This window comes from Anolis carolinensis, chromosome 1 (assembly GCF_035594765.1).
Source record: "Anolis carolinensis isolate JA03-04 chromosome 1, rAnoCar3.1.pri, whole genome shotgun sequence".
Classification (NCBI taxonomy): domain Eukaryota; kingdom Metazoa; phylum Chordata; class Lepidosauria; order Squamata; family Dactyloidae; genus Anolis; species Anolis carolinensis.
In genome coordinates, this window is record NC_085841.1 from 274,389,353 (window position 1) to 274,409,034 (window position 19,682).

At 37.6% G+C, this 19,682-nt stretch overlaps 1 protein-coding gene across 2 annotated transcripts in view; it reads left to right on the top strand.

The window, feature by feature from the left end:
* The window catches only part of ipo7 (importin 7), a 46,582-nt gene that overhangs the window by 1,438 nt on the left and 25,462 nt on the right, over positions 1 to 19,682 (top strand). For both annotated transcript variants that reach the window (XM_008107028.3, XM_003214719.4), the window contains exons 2-8: positions 13,860 to 13,941; positions 15,651 to 15,804; positions 16,134 to 16,292; positions 17,665 to 17,821; positions 18,795 to 18,884; positions 19,308 to 19,402; positions 19,499 to 19,583. In XM_008107028.3, coding sequence (XP_008105235.1) covers positions 13,860 to 13,941; positions 15,651 to 15,804; positions 16,134 to 16,292; positions 17,665 to 17,821; positions 18,795 to 18,884; positions 19,308 to 19,402; positions 19,499 to 19,583 — 822 coding nt within the window. The remainder of the gene's footprint in view (positions 1 to 13,859; positions 13,942 to 15,650; positions 15,805 to 16,133; positions 16,293 to 17,664; positions 17,822 to 18,794; positions 18,885 to 19,307; positions 19,403 to 19,498; positions 19,584 to 19,682) is intronic.

Consider the following 19,682-nt stretch of genomic DNA (forward strand, 5'->3'; position numbering starts at 1 on the left):
CCTTCTTCGCAAATGTGACTGATGGAGACGAGAGACAGGGCCTTCTCAGTTGTGGCTTCTCATCTGTGGAACTCCCTCCCCAATGAAATCAGGTCAGCCCCTTCTATCCTGCCTTTCAGGAAAAAACCTAAGACATGGTTATGGGACCAAGCATTCGAGTAGTAATTGTAGTAGTTCAGTAATTGAGGATTTTTAAAGTGATTGTCTAATGGAATGACACTGGACTATGATTTTCAACCTGTGTGATTTTAATTGCTGTTTTAATATTTGGTTTTAATTGTAATTGTTATTTTTTGGAATTTGTATGTTTGGCATCAAATTGCTGCCGGTTGTGAGGCTGCCCTGAGTCCCCTTCGGGGTGAGAAGGGGTACAAGCATGGAAAATAAATAATTGTTTGTGCCCCGCCTCCATCTCCCTGAAGGGACTCGAGCAGCTTACATGTGACACAAAGTGCCTAAAACAATGCATAAAATAAACACACAGTACAATACAAAAAGCAAAACCAGTAGCATATAAAACAACAATCTAAACTCAGAACTGCGCCCAATAACTTATGTTGACAATTGTCCTAAAACATGGCCAAACTGCAAACAAAAACAAGGGAATGGGATAGTGCAAGTTGTAGCTAAAGAATAAGGACATGGGATGAAAGTGCAGTGCTGTGTCATTAATTGCAGACCATTGGGGCTAGGCATTCTCAAAGGCTTGTTCAAATATCCAAGTCTTCAAATCCTTCCGGAAGGAGGACAATGTGGGGGCCTGCCTAATCTCCCTATGGAGGGTGTTCCAAAGCTGTGGAGGCACCACCGAGAAGGCCCTCTCCCTCATCCCCACCAACCGAGCTTGTGATGGTGGTGGGACTGCGAGGAGGGCCTCCCCTGTAGATCTTAATGCTCGCGCAGGTACATAGGGGAGATGTGGTCACGAAGATAGGCAGGGCCCAAACAATTTAGGACTTTATAGGTAATAACCTGCACTTTGAATTTTATTGGCAAACTGGAGGTTAAACCAATCCCTTGAAACTGATATGGACACTGACATAAATTGTAATAATGAAGCGTATATGATTTATTGCTTATTTCCCATAGCAGTTTTTTGTTAGTGCGACACACTGGAGCCAACACACTTAAAACACATACTTTGAAAAGCTTTGATCTTCATTGTAGAATGAATGCAGTTCAATGCCACTTCCCTGCCAGGGCTCAAGGCTATAGAGTCATGGGAGTGGTAGTTTAGTGAGCCATCAGCACTCTTCAGAGAAGGATTGTGGAACTACAACTCTCATGATTCTGTAGTATTGAGCCATAGCAGGTAAAATGGTGTCAAACTGCATTCTTCTACAGTGTAGACCAGGCATGGGCAAACTAAGGCTCGGAGGCTGGATGCAGCCCCCTGGGTGCTCACCTTAGGCCCTCCTCATTTTCCCTGTCCTTTCAGCATAAGGACGCAGTTGCCTGCCACATCCTTATGCACAAAGGATGGGAGAGGAAGACACGCAGCAGCTGAGAGCCCTCTGGAGCGCTCTCAGCCACTGCATGTCTAGCCCTGCATGTCACAAGGAGCGGTGTGAGAGGATAGCATGAGGAAAGGAGAAGCCATCACCTGTCTCGCCCTCCTCCCTGCAAAATGCCAAGATGACAACTCAAAGATCGGAGGAGGATCGGGGCAATTGCAGCATGTCTCATTTTCCTCCCAACATAAGGATGGGGCGAGTAGCTTTGCTGGGAGGACAACTTGAGGATGACCCGGGTCCCACCCCACCCCCTCTGGGCCACACCCTTTCCCAGGCTCTTCCCCTCCCAAGCCCACAATGTGGCCCCAAGGCAAAAAGGTTTGCCCATGTCTAGTGTAGACGAACCTGTGTCTGTTGTCAACTACACCACTTCTCAAAGGCCAAATTAGCCACAAAACGAAGATACATGCTTGAGCACCAATCGCTCCTGACATGTCCGGCTGGATGCTTTGTTGGTAGACCGTTGAAAGACATAGTACCTATGCTATACCTATGGTACCTATGGTACTTAGAAAAGGTGGTAGTCTTGAAGCAGGCACCATGCAGATATGATCTGAATGTTGTGATGTCATGGAAAGTGGTCTGAGACTGAAGTGGATGGCTGAATTCAACTGAGTGTCCACAGCTTTCTTAAAATACATATTTTCTTGCCATATGCTCTTTTGGTTATCTGTTAAGCCTATATATTTCTATAGGTAGCTCCAGATGGTTATAAACTGTTTGGGAGAGTTACTTTTTGAAGAGTAGGTCAGATTGTGAAAAAAAAGTTTGTGGAGTGTTATAGAGACTTCTAAGATCTTCTCATTTATACTTAACTGTGTGAAATTTGCATAAATCAAGGGTCATATTAGGCTTAAAGTATTCCATAAATGAGCCATTTCTCCTTATGTTTTTATATGAATGGCTAAATTATGCCTCATCATAATAAACTTGGACTGGTGTGACACCAGCAGTAATGTACAGATGGAGTTTGCAAACTGTGGGCTGAGGGTTGTCATTACCCTTCTGCTGAAAGTTTGCCCTATATAGGGCTGCTATGCTTTTCAGATAATTTGATGTACCACGCTTAATTTGGCTCAGCCTGCACACATGGTTGAGAAGAAATTGCGATGCTTTGTATGTAAAACAAGTTATCTATAGGTTTGCTGCTTCTAGAAATGAAAGATAAAGCAATGACATCAAGTGAGTCAACATGGCTTAGTAAGAACTGGGCTAAGTGAAAATGCAATCCAGGAAGTGTGAGAAGTGACATCACTCCAGAGATATGAAAGGAACATGCCAATTCGCAAATCTGTACAGGAGTTTGGATTTATTAACTGCTTTCATGCAGACTCAGTGTTGAAAAATATAGTGACTGTATTGTGGCTCTCAGAGGAGGTCAATTAGATAAAGTTTTTCTGGTCCTGTTTGTATCTCAAAATGTTTAAAATGCCAATGCCAGTTCATTTGCAGGGTTTAAAAAGCTGTGTTGTGGTACAGTATGCTTAATTTTAAAAGCCTATATTGCAAGTTTAATCATTTTCATTTCTAATTTAATAACATGACTGTGATACACAGCACTGTGTGATCTTTTCTTCTCTAATTATTAATTTTTAAATAAAAGGATGTGTGTGTATGTGTATCAGTGTCATTTTGTCATTATATAAAAAGCTGCCAATACCTATAATGGCATAAATTTGATATTAAATGTATATTTAAGTATAAGGGTATAGCTTGCTTCTTTTGCCATATGAAGTAGCCAAGGGTATAGCATAGTGAAATTGCTACATCAGAAGCAATACTAGTTGAATACAGACAAATCATATACATGTCTATTCATAGATGAGGTCCCACTAAGTTCATTAAATAGGCAGGGAGGTTGCTACCATAATGTAGTCTGCTTCCTTTTGTGCAGTGAAACATGATATCATGTATACTTATTAGCCTGTATTCTGTTCATTTAGAAAGGCATTGGTCTATACCAGGGGTCCTCAAACTTTTAAAGCGGAGGGCCAGTCCACAACCCTTCAGACTGTTGAAGGGCCGAATTATCATTTGGAAAAAAAAAACCTAACAAATTCCTATGCACACTGCACATGTCTTATTTGTAGTGCAAAACAACAACAATGAAAGAACAATACAATATTTAAAAATGAAAACAATTTTAACCAACATAAACCTATCAGGATTTCAATAAGAAGTGTGGGCCTGCTTCTGGCCAATGAGATAGTCAGGTTAATTAGGATTGTTGTTGTTGTTGTTGTGTGTCTTCAAGTCATTTCAGACTTTGGGCGAGCCTAAGTCTAAAGTTATTTATTTATTCATTTACTACATTTATTTTCTACATTTATATCCTGCCCATCTCACCCCCAAGGGGACTCATAGCAGCTGTATGTACATAAAATATATTATATTATTAGCATAGCACAATATTAGCATTATACATTACTATATTGAACTATACCATTATACTGTAATACTATATGTAATATATAACATATAATTAATATTATTATATGGTGTTATTATTAGTATTACATTGTGTAAAATGATAATATTATCAATATCATATGTATATACAATATATTATATTATTAAAACTAATATAAAAATATTATATTATAAATGAGGGCGGGGCCAGGTAAGTGACCTTGGAGGGCCGCATCCGGCCCCCGGGCCTTAGTTTGGGGACCCTTGGTCTATACAGTAAAAAAATTATCTTATGAACTAAGCTCTTCAGCAATTTGAAAATACAGAGCTTTTTGTATACTAAATATATATTGCAGCACATTTGCCCTGGTAATTGAAGACTTTTAATAATGCTTTTTAAATAAAGATATTAAAATATTTAAAGCCATATTGTAACTTACATGTGTTTTAATTTTAAAGTTATGATATGTAATTCAGTCATAGATGATGGGTCTGTGGTACTTGTTCTTGAATTTTTTAGCATATGCAGTTTATCTGCTATGGTCATGTTGTATTATAGCCTACTAATCTTTGCAGATATTATTGTGTACATCCCCCAGTGCTTTATTTGAGTGTTTTCAGGCTATTTATACAAGATACAATATACACTAACTAATGGAACTAGGTAGTGACTGATCTAATTTCAAGCAGTAAGGAAAACTATAGATGAGTTGATAATGTTGCACAAAGGAATAATGTCCACTTGACATTAACCTCACATTGTTTTAACAGTTTAAGCACTGAATTGGAGGTTGAAGTGAGTGAGAACCTGAAAAATAAAAACTCACATGTCTTTCAGTCTGCGCTACATGATTGTATGATCAGAAATGGTTTCCCTTCTGTGCAAATATAGTTGGAGTTAGAACACCTTATAATTGTGTAGGGAGGCAGAAAGAAAGGAATCATGGTTGGATTTTTTTTCAAAAAATGAACGATTTATGGTTAAGTCTTAGAGCCATAGTTGGTAGCCCTCAGTAGTCATAATTACATGAATAAACTATGTTCTGTATGGCAATTTATTTAAATATCTTTTTAAATATCTATTAAAACCCTTTTAATAATGTGTGCTTGTAGAGGATTAATTCTTGGTGTCTGTGAGATCTGGAGAAGACTGTGGCAAGAGGAAGGGGATATGTGAAGAGAACCCAGGACTGTAGTGGTCTAGGAAGACAGTAAGGAAAGAGAGCCAGGCTGGTTAAAGTCAAATAAAATTCCATGACAGGAATTAGTTGTGGACTAAAGAATTAGAAGGGTGCAGCACTCAGAGTAGAGATTTTTTTCTGGTAGCAGTGGATGAAGGAAAGAAGCAGAATGAGTTATTGTAAGGTAGAAGCTAATTGGACCCGTGCATGCAGAGATAAGTGGGGCAGAAGACATTTAAGGTAAAGCGTTACTAAAACAAAGTCCTATGGCACATGAAATAAAGCAGAAAATGACCTGAGAGCGAGGAGGAACAGGAATTCCAGATCTAAAGACAACTCAGTTAATGGGATGAAGTAATCATATCTGATACTGGAAAGTGGCACAGTAGAGCTGAAGAGTTTATTCAGTCCTTTGTTTCCTCAGACATTTTGTGATGAAGTTGTGAAATCCTAGTGCATTCACTGGCTCCCCCCACTCTGAGCTCCACAATAGTACTATCAAAGTGAAGCATAGAAAGTGTTAGCAGTTTAAATTGATCTTATTTTGTTCTTGCAGTATCTGTAAGCAAGGATGGAATATTACAGAATCACAGTGTACTATATTATATACTAAAAGTTCAACAATGAACAATGTACTTATATTGTCAGTTGATTCTATTGAAGCTCTGCTGAACCTCAGGGATAGCCTGGGCAGTGGAAGGGGACAATTCTTGAGCCTCTCTTTTATGGAGAGGAGCTAAACCAACCCCTTGTTTTTCCAGGGGAGTGATGGCTATGAAATGAGCAAGGCAGAGGCTAGAGCATCATTGGTAGACGTCTTTGAACAAATCGGACTCATAAGCAACTGCAGCAAGGTGCCAGTGGGGACCTTTTAGGTCTTGTTTGGACCATCGAACAATAAAAAAGCAAAACAAAAGCCCAAAGTGACTGGAATTCCACAGCTGGTTCTCAAAAATAAATATTGTAAATGGTATTTATATTGAATATTGAATGGTACAAAGAGGTCTAGCAACTTATTTAAAAATTTAGTTGTTATATGTGGTGGATTCCAGAAGCAATTAGCACATTTTTTGGCCAGAAAAAGGTTGGGATTCTGAAGATACCAAGAGCCGCAAAAAACATCCTTGAGAGGTTATTCTTTGCTGATTCTCAGGCTAGAGCCTATTTAAATGGCAAATTCCACGGTAGCATGGACAGCAAATCATGATATCTGTCTGCCACACTTGCATCTGCATGGAACCATCCAACAACTATTTTGAGTGATTCTCGAGTAGAGATTATTTAAAAGCTCACTGAATGATCTGCCTGGCACTTTTGCATATTATATCATTCAGAACTGCTCTAACTTGGCTGCTGAAACTGATATCATTCCAACAGATGAAAAGTTCTCCCAGTGTTGGCCAGTAATAATGGATATTTTCTATTTGTAGAGAGGTGGACAAGATCGTCGGAGAAGTTAAAACAACCACATGTATACTAGATCCTTTATGTTCTTGGCTTATTAATCTGGTGGGATGGAGACTGGCTGATTGAGTCAAGAGAGTCACTGTCTCCTTACAACAAAGAGTTCCAGCAGTTGTAAAGCTTCTGTTGAAAAAGTCCTCCCTAAATCCCTTTTTAAAATTTATTTAATAGAATTTTATTTTAAAATTGTAAAACACCCACAATACACATTACAAACATATACACATACATAGACAACCCGCCACCCACAATACAATTACCCCTCAGCCCACTCCCAGTGCGTGATTCCTTCTTAAATATTACCCATCAGTGTCTGGCAGAAGCCATCAGGAGAGGTTGTCCAGATGACTGGTGTTCAGTGCCACCAGTTTGCTGATTACATCCAGCTCTGTTTGTCCTTTCTACTGAATTGCAAGGAAACTATTGACTCCAAACCAGTGTCTTGAATCAATAAGAGACCGAGTGAAGGCAAACATGGTGATGATTTATTCAGATAAGATGGTGGTCGGTCCTAAGCCACTTGAAGGTTTGCAGTTTAGGTGTATCTCTGTACTCGGCCTAGAATCTAGGAACTCTGGTATCTGGTAGCCAGGGGTGATTATGCTTTAGTAAAATTAGTGTATCAGTTGCATTCCTGGAGATATTTATTTGACCACAGCGATCCATGTTTTAGTAATATGTTCTATGTTGAGAGCTGTTCAGTAACTTTGAGTTAGTGCAAAGAACTATAGCCGGAGTGTTTATTGTGGATATTTACAGGGCCTGTACTAAAGGGGAGCTCCAGAGGCTGCTATTCTGGCTCCAGATCAATTCATACTGCTGGTTATGATCTATAAAGTCCTTTGTGGCTTAGGCCCAAGCTATCTGATGGACCTCATGGCTATGAGTCTGCCCAGGCCCCTGGGATCTTCAAGGGAGGCCTTCTCTAATTACTGCCATTTTCGCAGACATAGCTGGTGCGGAAACAAGACAGGCCTTTGAAACTCTCTTCCCAAGGTAGCCCTTTCCATACTGTCCTTTTGTATATAGACCTTAATCTCAAGTAGAGGTTTAATCCATATAAATTACACATGGTTGAGGCTTTCTTCCTGTGTCCACTCATAGGACTGTTTATTGTTTTTAATGGCTTGTAGAACACAGCTATTGCCCTTTTTGATTTGTTGTGCTTTCTTTTCATTAACCTTGCCATCACAAAATGGTTTCTTAATTTCTTTATACTTTTTATTGTGATGTTTCTCTTGTTTTCTTATTTGTTATTGCAACTGCTTCTCCATAAAGGAGGCAAATAGATCTGTTTCTTTCACATGCAGAAAAACACTATGTTTCATAAGTCTTTCCCTCCATTGAAAATGCCTATTTAAATTTCAAAAATCCTTTTAAAATCAGAATTATATTAACATAGAAAATGGTCATTCCAAATGAAGCCAAGTTTTTTCATTACTGTATGCAGGTTGTTTGATATAACCAAGAGTACCAGCACTCTTTGGTAGAGCATTGAGCCATGACAGTTAAAGTGGAGTCAAACTGCATTAATTCTACAGTGAAGATGCACCCCTCCTTCTTTTCCATTGCTAGAATCCTACTGATCCACACAATTACTTACTTTGTTTACAATATTTTTACTATGTTAATTTTCTTTTTTTTTCTGGTCTTTGGTGACCCCTCTGATACCACCCCCTCCAGAGTTCTCAACCCCCAGGTTGAGAAACATTTCATTAATGTATTTTATGTTTATGTCTGGCAGTAGGTCATCCTGAGATGAAGTACAGTTGAGTCTCACTTATCCAAGCTAAACGGGCTGGCAGAACCTTGGATAAGCAAATATCTTGGATAATAAGGAGGGATTAAGGAAAAGCCTATTAAACATTAAATTAGGTTATGATTTTACAAATTAAGCACCAAAACAACATGTTATACAACAAATTTGACAGAAAAGGTAGTTCAATATGCAGTAATGTTATGTTGTAATTACTGTATTTACGAATTTAGTACCAAAATATCACGATGTATTGAAAACATAGACTACAAAAATGCATTGATAATCCAGAACCTTGGATAAGCGAGTCTTGGATAAGTGAGACTACTGTACCATAAATCTGTTGCTGTAAAATACTTTTAGTTGCTGACAAAGTTATGCAGCTTTTGTGATATAATGGTGAAAGCAGCTTTGTTAATAAGTTTGCATAGCTCTTGGAAAATATCTGTTTCCTTTTATTTCTATACTGCCAATAAGTCTTAGGAAAAAGCTGGTTGAATAAGAACAGTCTCCCCCTCACTCCCCTCTGTGTGTGTGTGTACATACACATTTGCATACACATACACACACACACGTATACAGGTGCTGTCAAACATTTAGCAACCCCTGTATAACCTGTAGCTGTGGTATCCTTCTGGGGCATTAGGTGTGGACTGGACTGCTTTATAGTGTGGGAAGGCTATTTTACTCTGTGGCAGAGTTTAATCTAATCCTCCAGTGCTGTTTACCTGAAAGTGCTAAGTGAGGTCACTTGGGGATTTTGAATGCATTGTCATCTGTAAGCAACTGGCACACAACTTCTACTTCCCTACCCTCAAAAAGAGAGAAGAAAGCCAGACAGATGAGATAGGAGAAGTTTAACTGAGGAATACAGTGGTGTCCATGCTGAAGGTTGAGTTTAAAGTTGATTCTCATTATATAAAATTGGAAATTTCTACCAGATTCATAGTTATAACAAAAATATGAGTGCACACACATGCAGCTTTAAATTGCCTGCGGACTTCTGGCAAAATCATCAATTTCATAGGATTTCTTAGGAAAGGAATATGCAGAGGCGGATTTGTCAGTTCCTCCCCTCTGAAATAGCATCTGGTATTTGTTGGCAGTTCCCTATCCAAGTAGTAACCAGGGCTGGCCTGCTTAGCTTTCAAGATCAGATAAAATCTGATGCCTTTAGGGTGTTTAAGTTAATGATAAGAAGAATATATTGAAATTTATTCAAAGGAATGTTGGGGGGGGGAGATTGAAAAGAGTGGGTCAACTTTCATTCCTCTCCGTTCCTGATGTTTTTCTTTTAAAATGGACCTTGCAATTATAGCATTGTGTTGTCAAAGGCTCTCATGGCCGGAACCACTGGTTTGCTGTGAGTTTTTCGGGTTGTATGTTTCAGTAGCATTATCGTCTGTCGTTTCGTTTGCATCTGTGGCTGGCATCTTCAGAGGTTCTGTTGGTAATGAAGCAAGTGGAGTTTATATGTTGTTGTCTATTTGTTCAGTCGCTTCTGACTTTTCGTGATCTCATGGACCAGCCCATGCCAGAACTCTCTGTCAGCTGTTGCCACCCCCAGTTCCTTCAAGGTCAAGCCAGTCACTTCAAGGATACCATCCATCCATCTTGTCCTTGGTCGGCCCCTCTTTCTTTTTCCTTCCATTTTCCCCAGCATCATTATCTTCTCAAAGCTTTCTTGTCTTCTCCTTGTGTGGCCAAAGTACTTCATCTTTGCCTCTAATATCCTTCCCTCCAGTGAGCAGTCAGACATTATTTCCTGGAATATGGACTGGTTGGATCTTTTTGCAGTCAAAGACACTCTCAGAATTTTCCTTCAACATCACAGTTCGAAAGCCTCTATTTTCCTTCGCTCAGCCTTCTTTATAGTCTTGCTCTTGCATCCATAGGTTACTACAGGGAATACCATTGATTTAACTATGCAATGTATATATGTATATACTATGGAGTGTGTGTGTGTGTGTATCTCTGTGGAATGTCTAGGGTGGGAGAAAGAACCCTTGGCTATTAAAGCATGAATGCTGCAACTAGCAAGCTTGAATAAGCACTGAGTAGCCATGAAGCTGCAAAGTCAGTCAGTGAGGGTAGCCTAGCCTCTGTTGCCTGGAGGCGCCCCCTATTTGGGTGGTGTTAACTGGCACTTGATTTTTGCTGTCTGGGGTTCTCCTTTTTCTGAGTGGTGTTCTTTATTTCCTCTCTTGATTCTCATGCTTTTTTAAAATACTGGTAGCCAGATTTTGTTCATTTTCGTGGTTTCCTCCTTTCTGTTAAAATTGTCGACATTCTCGTGGATTTCAATGGCTTCTCTGTGTAGTCTGACGAGGGTTGTCAAAGTGGTCTAGAATTTTTGTGTTCTCAAGTAATATTCTGTGTCCAGGTTGGTTCATCAAGTGCTCTGCTATAGCTGATCTTTCTCCAAATTGGCCTCAGGTGACAGAGAGAGAAGGAGGCCCAGCTCCTCCATGCCTTGGCCCAGAAACAAAGGAGAGGCCCTTTTTTCATCCCACTGCCCTGGCCTTGAAAGGAGAGGAGAGTCAGGCAATATCTGCTGATGTTAATTTCTTCCCACACTGCCATGCCGTTTTCCTTGTGTGTCATGTCTTGATTTGATTGTAAGCCTGAGGGCAGGGAACTGTTTTGTTCTTTTTTGCTTGTAAAGCAATGGCACTATATAAATAAATTGATTCTGATAATATACCCATACTCTTTAGTTGAGATTTGTGCCTTCTCTACAAATTGTTTTTTCATTATCTCTGTATTTGAACATAAACCATTGCAAACATTCACATAGTATAAATAGAAGTTGAATCAGTGGATATTCATGATGACATCTTTGATCTTGGTCCTTTTTTATTAAGAAGTTATTGAAGTTGATTTTAATTTTTAAAATACCATCTTTTTATCTCATTTACTGGTCCATGAGGTCACAAAGAGTCGAAAACGACTGAACGAGTAAGATGATGACGACGATTAATTTTAAATAGCTCTTAAAGTTTAGACAAAAGTTTTTTTCTCTCTTGTACGAATGTGTTTAGTTAGATTAAGAAAAGGAAAAAAAATGTGTTGCTTACTATAGTTTGGCCCTCCACGTTTGGCTTTTGCCGATTTGATTAAAAATGTTACCTCTAAGAATCTCTAAATCTTCCAGTGCAAATCTATGGTTAACCTCTGCCAGAGGGTCTTGTGCCCTAACTATATTTTCTTAAGACTAAACATCAAATATATCAATGACATATCTTTTTGGGTAGCATATTTGCACCAAGATTAGATTGTTCTGCTATCATATGGTTCTTTTGAATAGCTTTCCTTTTACACCATGCTAGCTGCCTCTAGGCCACTTTTACTGGCAGAGAATTAAAAGTGAATCACCATTGAGACACTCTTTTTCAATTCTATTATATTCCATTGTGCTCTATCAACTGTTTGAATGTTTTATACCTGAGCATTTATTTTCACATTGTACTGCATCTCTAGCAGTGAGTTTATATCCAAAAAACTATGTGAAAATAAAAGTCTTAAAAGTGTTGCCACAGTTACTTTACTTCCCCCTTTTTCCTCCTTTTTATTGGCACTTAGTGTATTATAGGCAAACAACTTGAATATGTTGTAACCTTCTAAGATGACTCTGTTTTGTCTTTAAATAAAGGGAAAATATTTTACTGTGAGTTATGATGAAACAATCATTCCATTTTAGAAAAATGTGTTTGATGTCACAGTAGATTATGCAGAGCTGTGCATAGCTGTATTCATCTATTAAACTAAAAAATTAGAGAGCAGCTTTTAATAATTAATTTTTTAAAAGAAACAACTTAAAATCTCAAAATTGCTCACAACTTTTTCTAGATAATGGCAGATTTTTGAAAATGAATTCTAGAACTCCCTAAAATATATTTTTCAGAATGACTCATGCTAGTTAATCTTAAAGCATGCTTATTATAAAATAGAAATAGTTTTGGAGTGCTGTGTGGTTTCCGGGTTGTATGACCGTGTTCTAGCAGCATCTTCTCCTGCCGTTTTGCCTGCATCTGTGGCTGGCATCTTCAGAGGAAATAGTCCCCTCCCCCTTGGGTGAAACAGCATATTTTCTTTTTTATAATGTACAATTCAATTTAATTGGATAAGAATTCTTTTGCACACATCATGTGTAATTATACACAAATTGGCTTGAATCAGGTTTTATTATGCTATACTAGTTAATTGCTTTTGTTATTGTCAGTATTTAATTTGCAGGTTGCCATTGCTGATGCCATAATTATCACTGTGTTTGCTTTCTCTTGTTATTTCTTATCTCACCATTTAGTCACATCCCTGTATCTGAGCTGGACTGTCATCTGAGAAAGCTTATGCCACATAAAGGTGTTATTCATTAAAGTGCTAGAGGTACTCTCCTCAAACTTAAGTTTCTAGTCAAAGGCACAGACCTCTAAAACTAGAAAGAAGGGGGAAATAAAATATCTGTGTTTGTGAAATGAAAAGAGAAAATGACAGGCTCAGCTGTTCCATTTCCTAACATCCTATAGAGAAGAAGACCACCTATGGTGCCATCTTTCTGAACTATGTTACAGGATCTAGAGGCTCTCATTTCAGAATGCTTAACTAAATTGTAGAAATTGCTGCTATCAATCACCTTCCTAATCAGAGTTGGTATTCCTTTGTTCTACTGTTGTTGTTGAGCACAAGATGTGCCCTACTTGTTGGCTTACCATGGGCAATTGACTGGTCTCTGTGTAAATGGCGTGTCGGACTAGAGTGACTGGTCTGATCTAGCATAATTCTTATGTTCTTAAGTATGAATCGAAAAGCATTATGAGTACAGGTAGAAGGGCTCATAGAGGCAGACCATGTGGCTATTCAATTTTCATGGGAAGAGTAGAGAAACACATATTGAACACAACACACATCTTGCAGTGTAATGATGTTTTGGACTGTCCTTCTCCTATACATATTTATAATGTCTCTAAGTGATCTACCGGCATTACTACTCACAATCTCCTTCTCAAAGTGAATAATGTTGATTAAGATTTTCAGAAGCTTACATGGAAAGTTTGGGTAAAATTGTGTTCTTGTATCTTACTATCTACCTTAATTATTACAGGGAAATGGTGAAGGGGTATCTTAATCTGGGTTTAATGCTTTTGAGCAGGCATTCTTGGAGAGACATAAGTTCTAGACACCCCCTCAGAAGAAGTAGTTATTGCTTTGTTCCATTGCCTAGGAAGAGAGTAAAAATATTTTTTTACTAATTTTAAATATAAACATTACAAGTGTAAACTGGTAGGCATCTCTACTGATGACAAAGAAAAATCCTATGTGTTGGGGTATAAAAGAGAAAATGGAAAGAAGTAGAGTAATCAGTTTCTAGGATCAACAGGATACATGGGGACTGCAAGCTCTTAGATCAGGCCTTCCAACCTTTCAAGTATGACTTTAGTTGAAAAACATAGACCACTTAAAATTTTTACAAGGCTGTATCTACAATGGTTTCTAAGTATTTTTCCATCTGACCATTTTGTTTACCTTGCTTTACAGGCTCACAAGTCAGTGAACTTTGTTTCAACTCTTCTTCAAATCACTATGTCAGAGCAACTGGATTTACCAGTGAGGCAAGCAGGCAAGTGTTCTTATATATTATATATGATAGCATATAACAGCAATGTATTAAATATGTGTACATAGACAGTCAGAAAGAGTGAAACCTAAATGATCAACTTTTTGAAGTGTATGCTTTTCAATAAAAACTGTAGCCTCAGAATTTTGAGGTGATGGAAAAAGAAAATTTCAAGCCTAAAAAGAACAGCTAAACTCAACCCAAGCAGATCAATTGAACCAGAGAGATTTACCTAACTGTTAATTTGGCATTCAGTGATTGATTCAGTGAATCTGATATAGTAGTGACTAGCAATTACATTTAGGCTGAGGTGAGCAAATTTCAGTCTTTCAGATGATACTGGTTTGCAACTCCTTACAGCTCTCACCAACAGACTCGTTAGAGCAGGGGTTCTCAACCTGTGAGTCCTCAGATGTTTTGGCCTTCAACTCCCAGAAATCCTAACAGCTGGTAATCAGGCTGGTATTTCTGGGAGTTGTAGGCCAAAACACCTGGGAACCAACAGGTTGAGAACCACTGCATTGGAGGAATGCTAAGAGTTGCAGTGTAATATTTCGGGGGAGAGGGCATGTTTTGCTTACCCCTGACTTAGGCCCTTGTCTACAACATATTTTCCCCCAGCATAGTAGACAATCACATGACTTACCTGTATATGTATCATTCTATTTATATTGAACTATCTGTATTCTAAGTATGATTACTTGTGGGTTCATAATTGTTCATTTCATCCTCCTTTACAGTTCTGTAGTAGAAATGGCCTTATATCAGAAATTCATTACAAGTAGAGTTGAGCCATTTAATAACTAAGACCAACATAACTATTGTTCTTCACTTTCTCCGAGACTCACACAAATGGTTTATCTGTATCTGTGCAATACATCATTCAGAACTCTCTAAAACTTTTCCGTAATGAGTGGTAACCCTGCCTTCCCTGTGCACCGTTTTAGTACCTTTCTCAACAAAGATAGCATTTGGGTGGGTATTGCTTTTCTTTTGTGTGGCGTGATGCTCCCTCCTATAGTTTATTAGCTTGTTAGTCTCCCATTTGTGTGAGTCATAGAGACCTTGAAGGAGAAGAACAAGTTGTTTGCCTGTAAATATGGTTCTTGAACAAAAGTTTTGAACAAAATCATAGGTGTTTTTTCTCCTTCTGAGTAGTCCCTTCATAAGGGATTCTCTATGCGTCCAATTGTAACACAGTGACAGCCATAGCATAAAATAAAGCTCTCTGCTTGAATCTTAAGGGTGGAATTAAAACATGTTGCCCTTCCCAGGAGCGCATGTGTACATAATACCTTTCCAGTTTTTGCCTTGAAACAATTCTGTGGGGTGAGCTTCACATGTGAGTGGATACCTCAACCTACGATATAATGTGGACTCTGTCATAGTGTAAATAGTAATGATTTCTAAGATGTATTATGGCTTCAAGCTAGTCTTCAATGTTAGATGTTTCGTTTTTTGATGCAGTATTTTTTGTGTTGTAAAGTCCTTAAAACACGATTAATGAAAGCTTTATAAAAAGAGAATTCAGAAAAACAGGAATTTTATTGGAAATTGTTCTTGCTATATACATGTGGAAGAACTATCATAAAAGAAGTTTGTAGATGTGCCTGTATCACTGAGTTACATGTCAGCATGATCATTATTACTGTAAACACATGATCTTAACATGGTTGTTTGAGCTATATTAATATTGAGTTCTTCCTTGACAGGTGTTATCTACTTGAAGAATATGATAACCCAGTATTGGCCAGACCGGGAAACTACTCCAGGGGACATCCCACCTTACTCAATACCAGAAGAAGATAGACACTGTATTCGTGAAAATATTGTAGAAGCCATTATTCATTCTCCTGAGTTGATTAGGTACAGTCCAAGTCCAAGCTCATTTGTTCTAAGCCCATTCCTTTTTACACTAGGCTGAGAAATGGTAGCACTGTATATAAGTAAGGGGAAAGATACGGTAATTATACTTATAATGTCTTAGGAGATAAAATTAAAGATGGTTGCTTTGTCATGCTGAACAGGCAAACATATTTGAACCAAGTGCTTTGTATTTGCAAAATTTCCCACTGTATTTAGTTCTACATCATTAGTCCATTTTAATTAGTCTTAGCTATTCAGAAGAAGAAGACCCTTGCCAAAAATCTTCAAATAGTGCAACAATCTTGGTGTATCTGTATCTTGTGTTTCAGAGTACAGCTTACTACTTGTATCCATCACATTATCAAGCATGATTATCCCAATCGTTGGACTGCAGTTGTAGAGAAAATTGGATTTTATCTTCAATCTGATAATAGCGCGTGTTGGCTTGGAATCCTTCTCTGTCTTTATCAACTTGTGAAGAACTATGAGTAAGTTCCTGTTTATCTTTTACTAATTTTCTTGAAGAGAGACTTCAGGACGACATGACAGTTAATTACTTGACAGTTAATTTACACAACTATAGATGGAAAAGTGTATATGTAGTGGACCCTAAGATCAGACACAGACTGTGTATATGTCCCCAGATAAAATAAATCAAATTGGCAAACAAGAAATGCTTCTTTTCACAAACTTTATGCAGTTCAGATCATCAAAATATATTCCAGATTCTGTCCCTTACTACTGTGAAAGATGTTGATGTTCCAGATCACTTTTAATCAATGTGGACCCATAATTTATGGTTTTTAACCTATTGCTGCTATTTTGATATTTATTCAATTTGTATTTTATTGATGCTAATTGTTTTTATTTATACATCTTTTCTGTTTCTGCTTTTAAAATTGTCTTTATTTTTTCTCACTTTAAAAATAGTTTAAGTACAAAGAATATTTCTTTTTATCATCCTTTCAAAAGGTACATTGGAATTAAGACTATAATAAAGTGGTTCTCAACCTATGGGTCTCCAGGTGTTTTGGCCTACAACTCCCAGACATCCCAGCCAGTATACCAGCTGTTAGGATTTCTGGGAGTTGAAGGCCAAAACATCTGGGTACCCACAGGTTGAGAACCACTGCTATAATAGTTCCTGGATCAAAGACCACCCTCAGCAGTGCACAGTCTTTTATATTTTCCTTAAAAGTTTTATTGGGTGCTGTGTAAGGTTATCTTAATAATTTAGTTTGTCTATGGCACAGAATGTGGCTTGTAATATGTAGCACTGGATTCATTTAGCTCCTTGAAGGAAGGATTAGACGTAAATAATTTTAAAAAAAAGATTACATGACTGATAAGTTTCTTACTCTTTTTAAATTATGCTTACTCTATTCTGAAAGGGGCCTTCTGAACATTTTGGGTTCTTGCTTGCCTTCCAGATGTGCTCATCCAGTTATCTTTTCCCCTGGATTTCTTGGTTGTCATATTAAATAATCATTGTGGAAACCAATAGGATGTCCTCCCATTTTCTCCATGAATCCTAGTGCTGTGACACTAGAAGTGGACAAAGAGCAGCTTATGTGTCACGTATGACCTCTGAACCTCACTTTTTGTAGCTTTTGAAACCACTATGATTTTGAGGTTCCTTGAAAATTATGTGGAAAGCCTCCAAAGTACACAGAAATCCAGTAGAATGCCATAACATTTCTCATTACCTCTTTTCATCTAAGTCCCTCAAAATGGTGAATGCTTTAGTGCTTTTTTCTGCTGTTCTTCCTTTGAAGTCACACTATCTGCTTAGGTCTGTTTATTTTAAATCAGTGTCACGTCTAAGTTCTTTCTAAAATTGGGTCTTATCCTCTTTTGAAGATATAAGAAACCAGAGGAGCGCACTCCTTTGATAGCAGCAATGCAACATTTCTTGCCTGTTCTGAAAGATCGTTTTATTCAGTTGCTCCCTGATTCATCAGATCAGTCTGTCCTTATCCAAAAACAGATCTTCAAAATCTTCTATGCTCTTGTGCAGGTGAGAGCAATTTATCCTCTTTAGAGCAATGCTGTTTAAAATCGTTGTGTGATGTTTTGATCTAGAATGAGTTTTTTGGACAGACTTGTTTTGAATTTATTTGTGTTCCATGTATTTTGTACAACGTGGGACATTCAGTTGATTCCTACAAGAAAATAATTCTTTGAATTGTCCAGAATGCCTTCCCCCTGCAGGCTCTTGCAGTTCTCACTTGCAATTAGTTGTTGGCCAGAATTTAAAGATGTTTGTATTTTTGCCTACAGCATACCCCAGCAAAGTGTGATATATTCCTGCCCATGCATGTTACTTCTTTTTATGGGTTGCATCATAGAATTGTATGCAAAGTACCATTTATGTTAATAATAAGTACTTAAGAAAGTGATTTATTAATATATTATATCTGAATTTTTAAAATATAAACGAGAACTGGGGCAAGAGGGGAGAAGACTGGAAAAAGGAAGCAGTGTGTAAAGATAGGATCATAGCTAGGCAATAGAGTGACTATATGTCCAAAAAGAAATTGATTTGGTAGTTCATAGAAATAAAAATTCAGTGTTTTTCAGACTAAAACTGTACTTATAGATTTAAATTTATTTGAGGTACTTTCAACATAGCAGGAGTGATTAAGATCCTGAGAGCTGATGCTGTAACTATAGATACAGCTGTAGATAATTCTAGATACAAGATGTTGTAACTAGATGTTGCCATGATGTCTGCAGAAGGTCGTAAGATTGATAATGGCAGAAAATGTCAAGAACATTCTTAAGGCAAGTTTGAGAAGGTACTTTGGTTTATATCCCATTGCTAATTTCAACTGGGTTAGACACAGTGACTCAGTTGCTGAAAAAATTCATATCTGTTTAGTGGTTTTGCTCTAGTTGAATTGGATTTACACTGTAGATATGCAATATTCTATTTAAGATAATTTTTATTCTTTGCTTTTTGTTCATTTGTTTTCTTTAAAAAAAATTAGTACACCTTACCCTTGGAGTTGATCAATCAGCAAAACCTAGCCGAATGGATAGAAATATTGAAGACAGTTGTAGATCGAGATGTACCAGCTGTAAGTACTTGTTCCGTATCTTTTCATTTGTTCCATGGTTATACCTGGAACATAAACATGCACATAAGTGATGTTTGTGGCCAGTATGTTTTCTTTATATGTAAGTGTGTCTTGTTATGGATGTTGCAGTTTGAGACTACAAAAAAGCAAATGGCATTGCTTTCATGTTAAAGTGCCTTTGAATCAGAGACCATTCATAAAATAAATAAATGAGTTGTTTAGAGACCTTTTTGTTTTAGTCATTATACATCTATAATCTTACGTTATGCTTTTTTGGAGTATAATTGTTTCCTTATGAAATCCTTGGATGATGTAAGTGAAAATCCTCATTCCTCTGAACACAATGGTTTCTGAGGAGAAAGACTCAAAAATTAAAATATTAAGTTGAATTCTTGTGCTTATAATTTGCTGTTGACGTTAAAGGAAACCCTGCAAGTTGATGAAGATGACAGGCCTGAATTACCATGGTGGAAATGCAAGAAATGGGCATTACATATCTTGGCTAGACTTTTTGAAAGGTAATGATTTCTCCCAATATTATTTTAAAAATTAAATATAGCGTTCATTACGTGCATAATATAACATTGTTTTCAACTTTTCGCTAACAATAATAGGTATGGAAGCCCTGGTAATGTTTCCAAGGAATACAACGAATTTGCTGAAGTTTTCCTAAAGGCATTTGCTGTTGGTGTTCAGCAGGTAAGAGGATCTTCATATCACAAGGTTGATGGAGAAGTCATTAGGGTTAAGAATTCCTCTCCTCACCCTACTAGACAAAAAACACTGAGTTAGATAAAC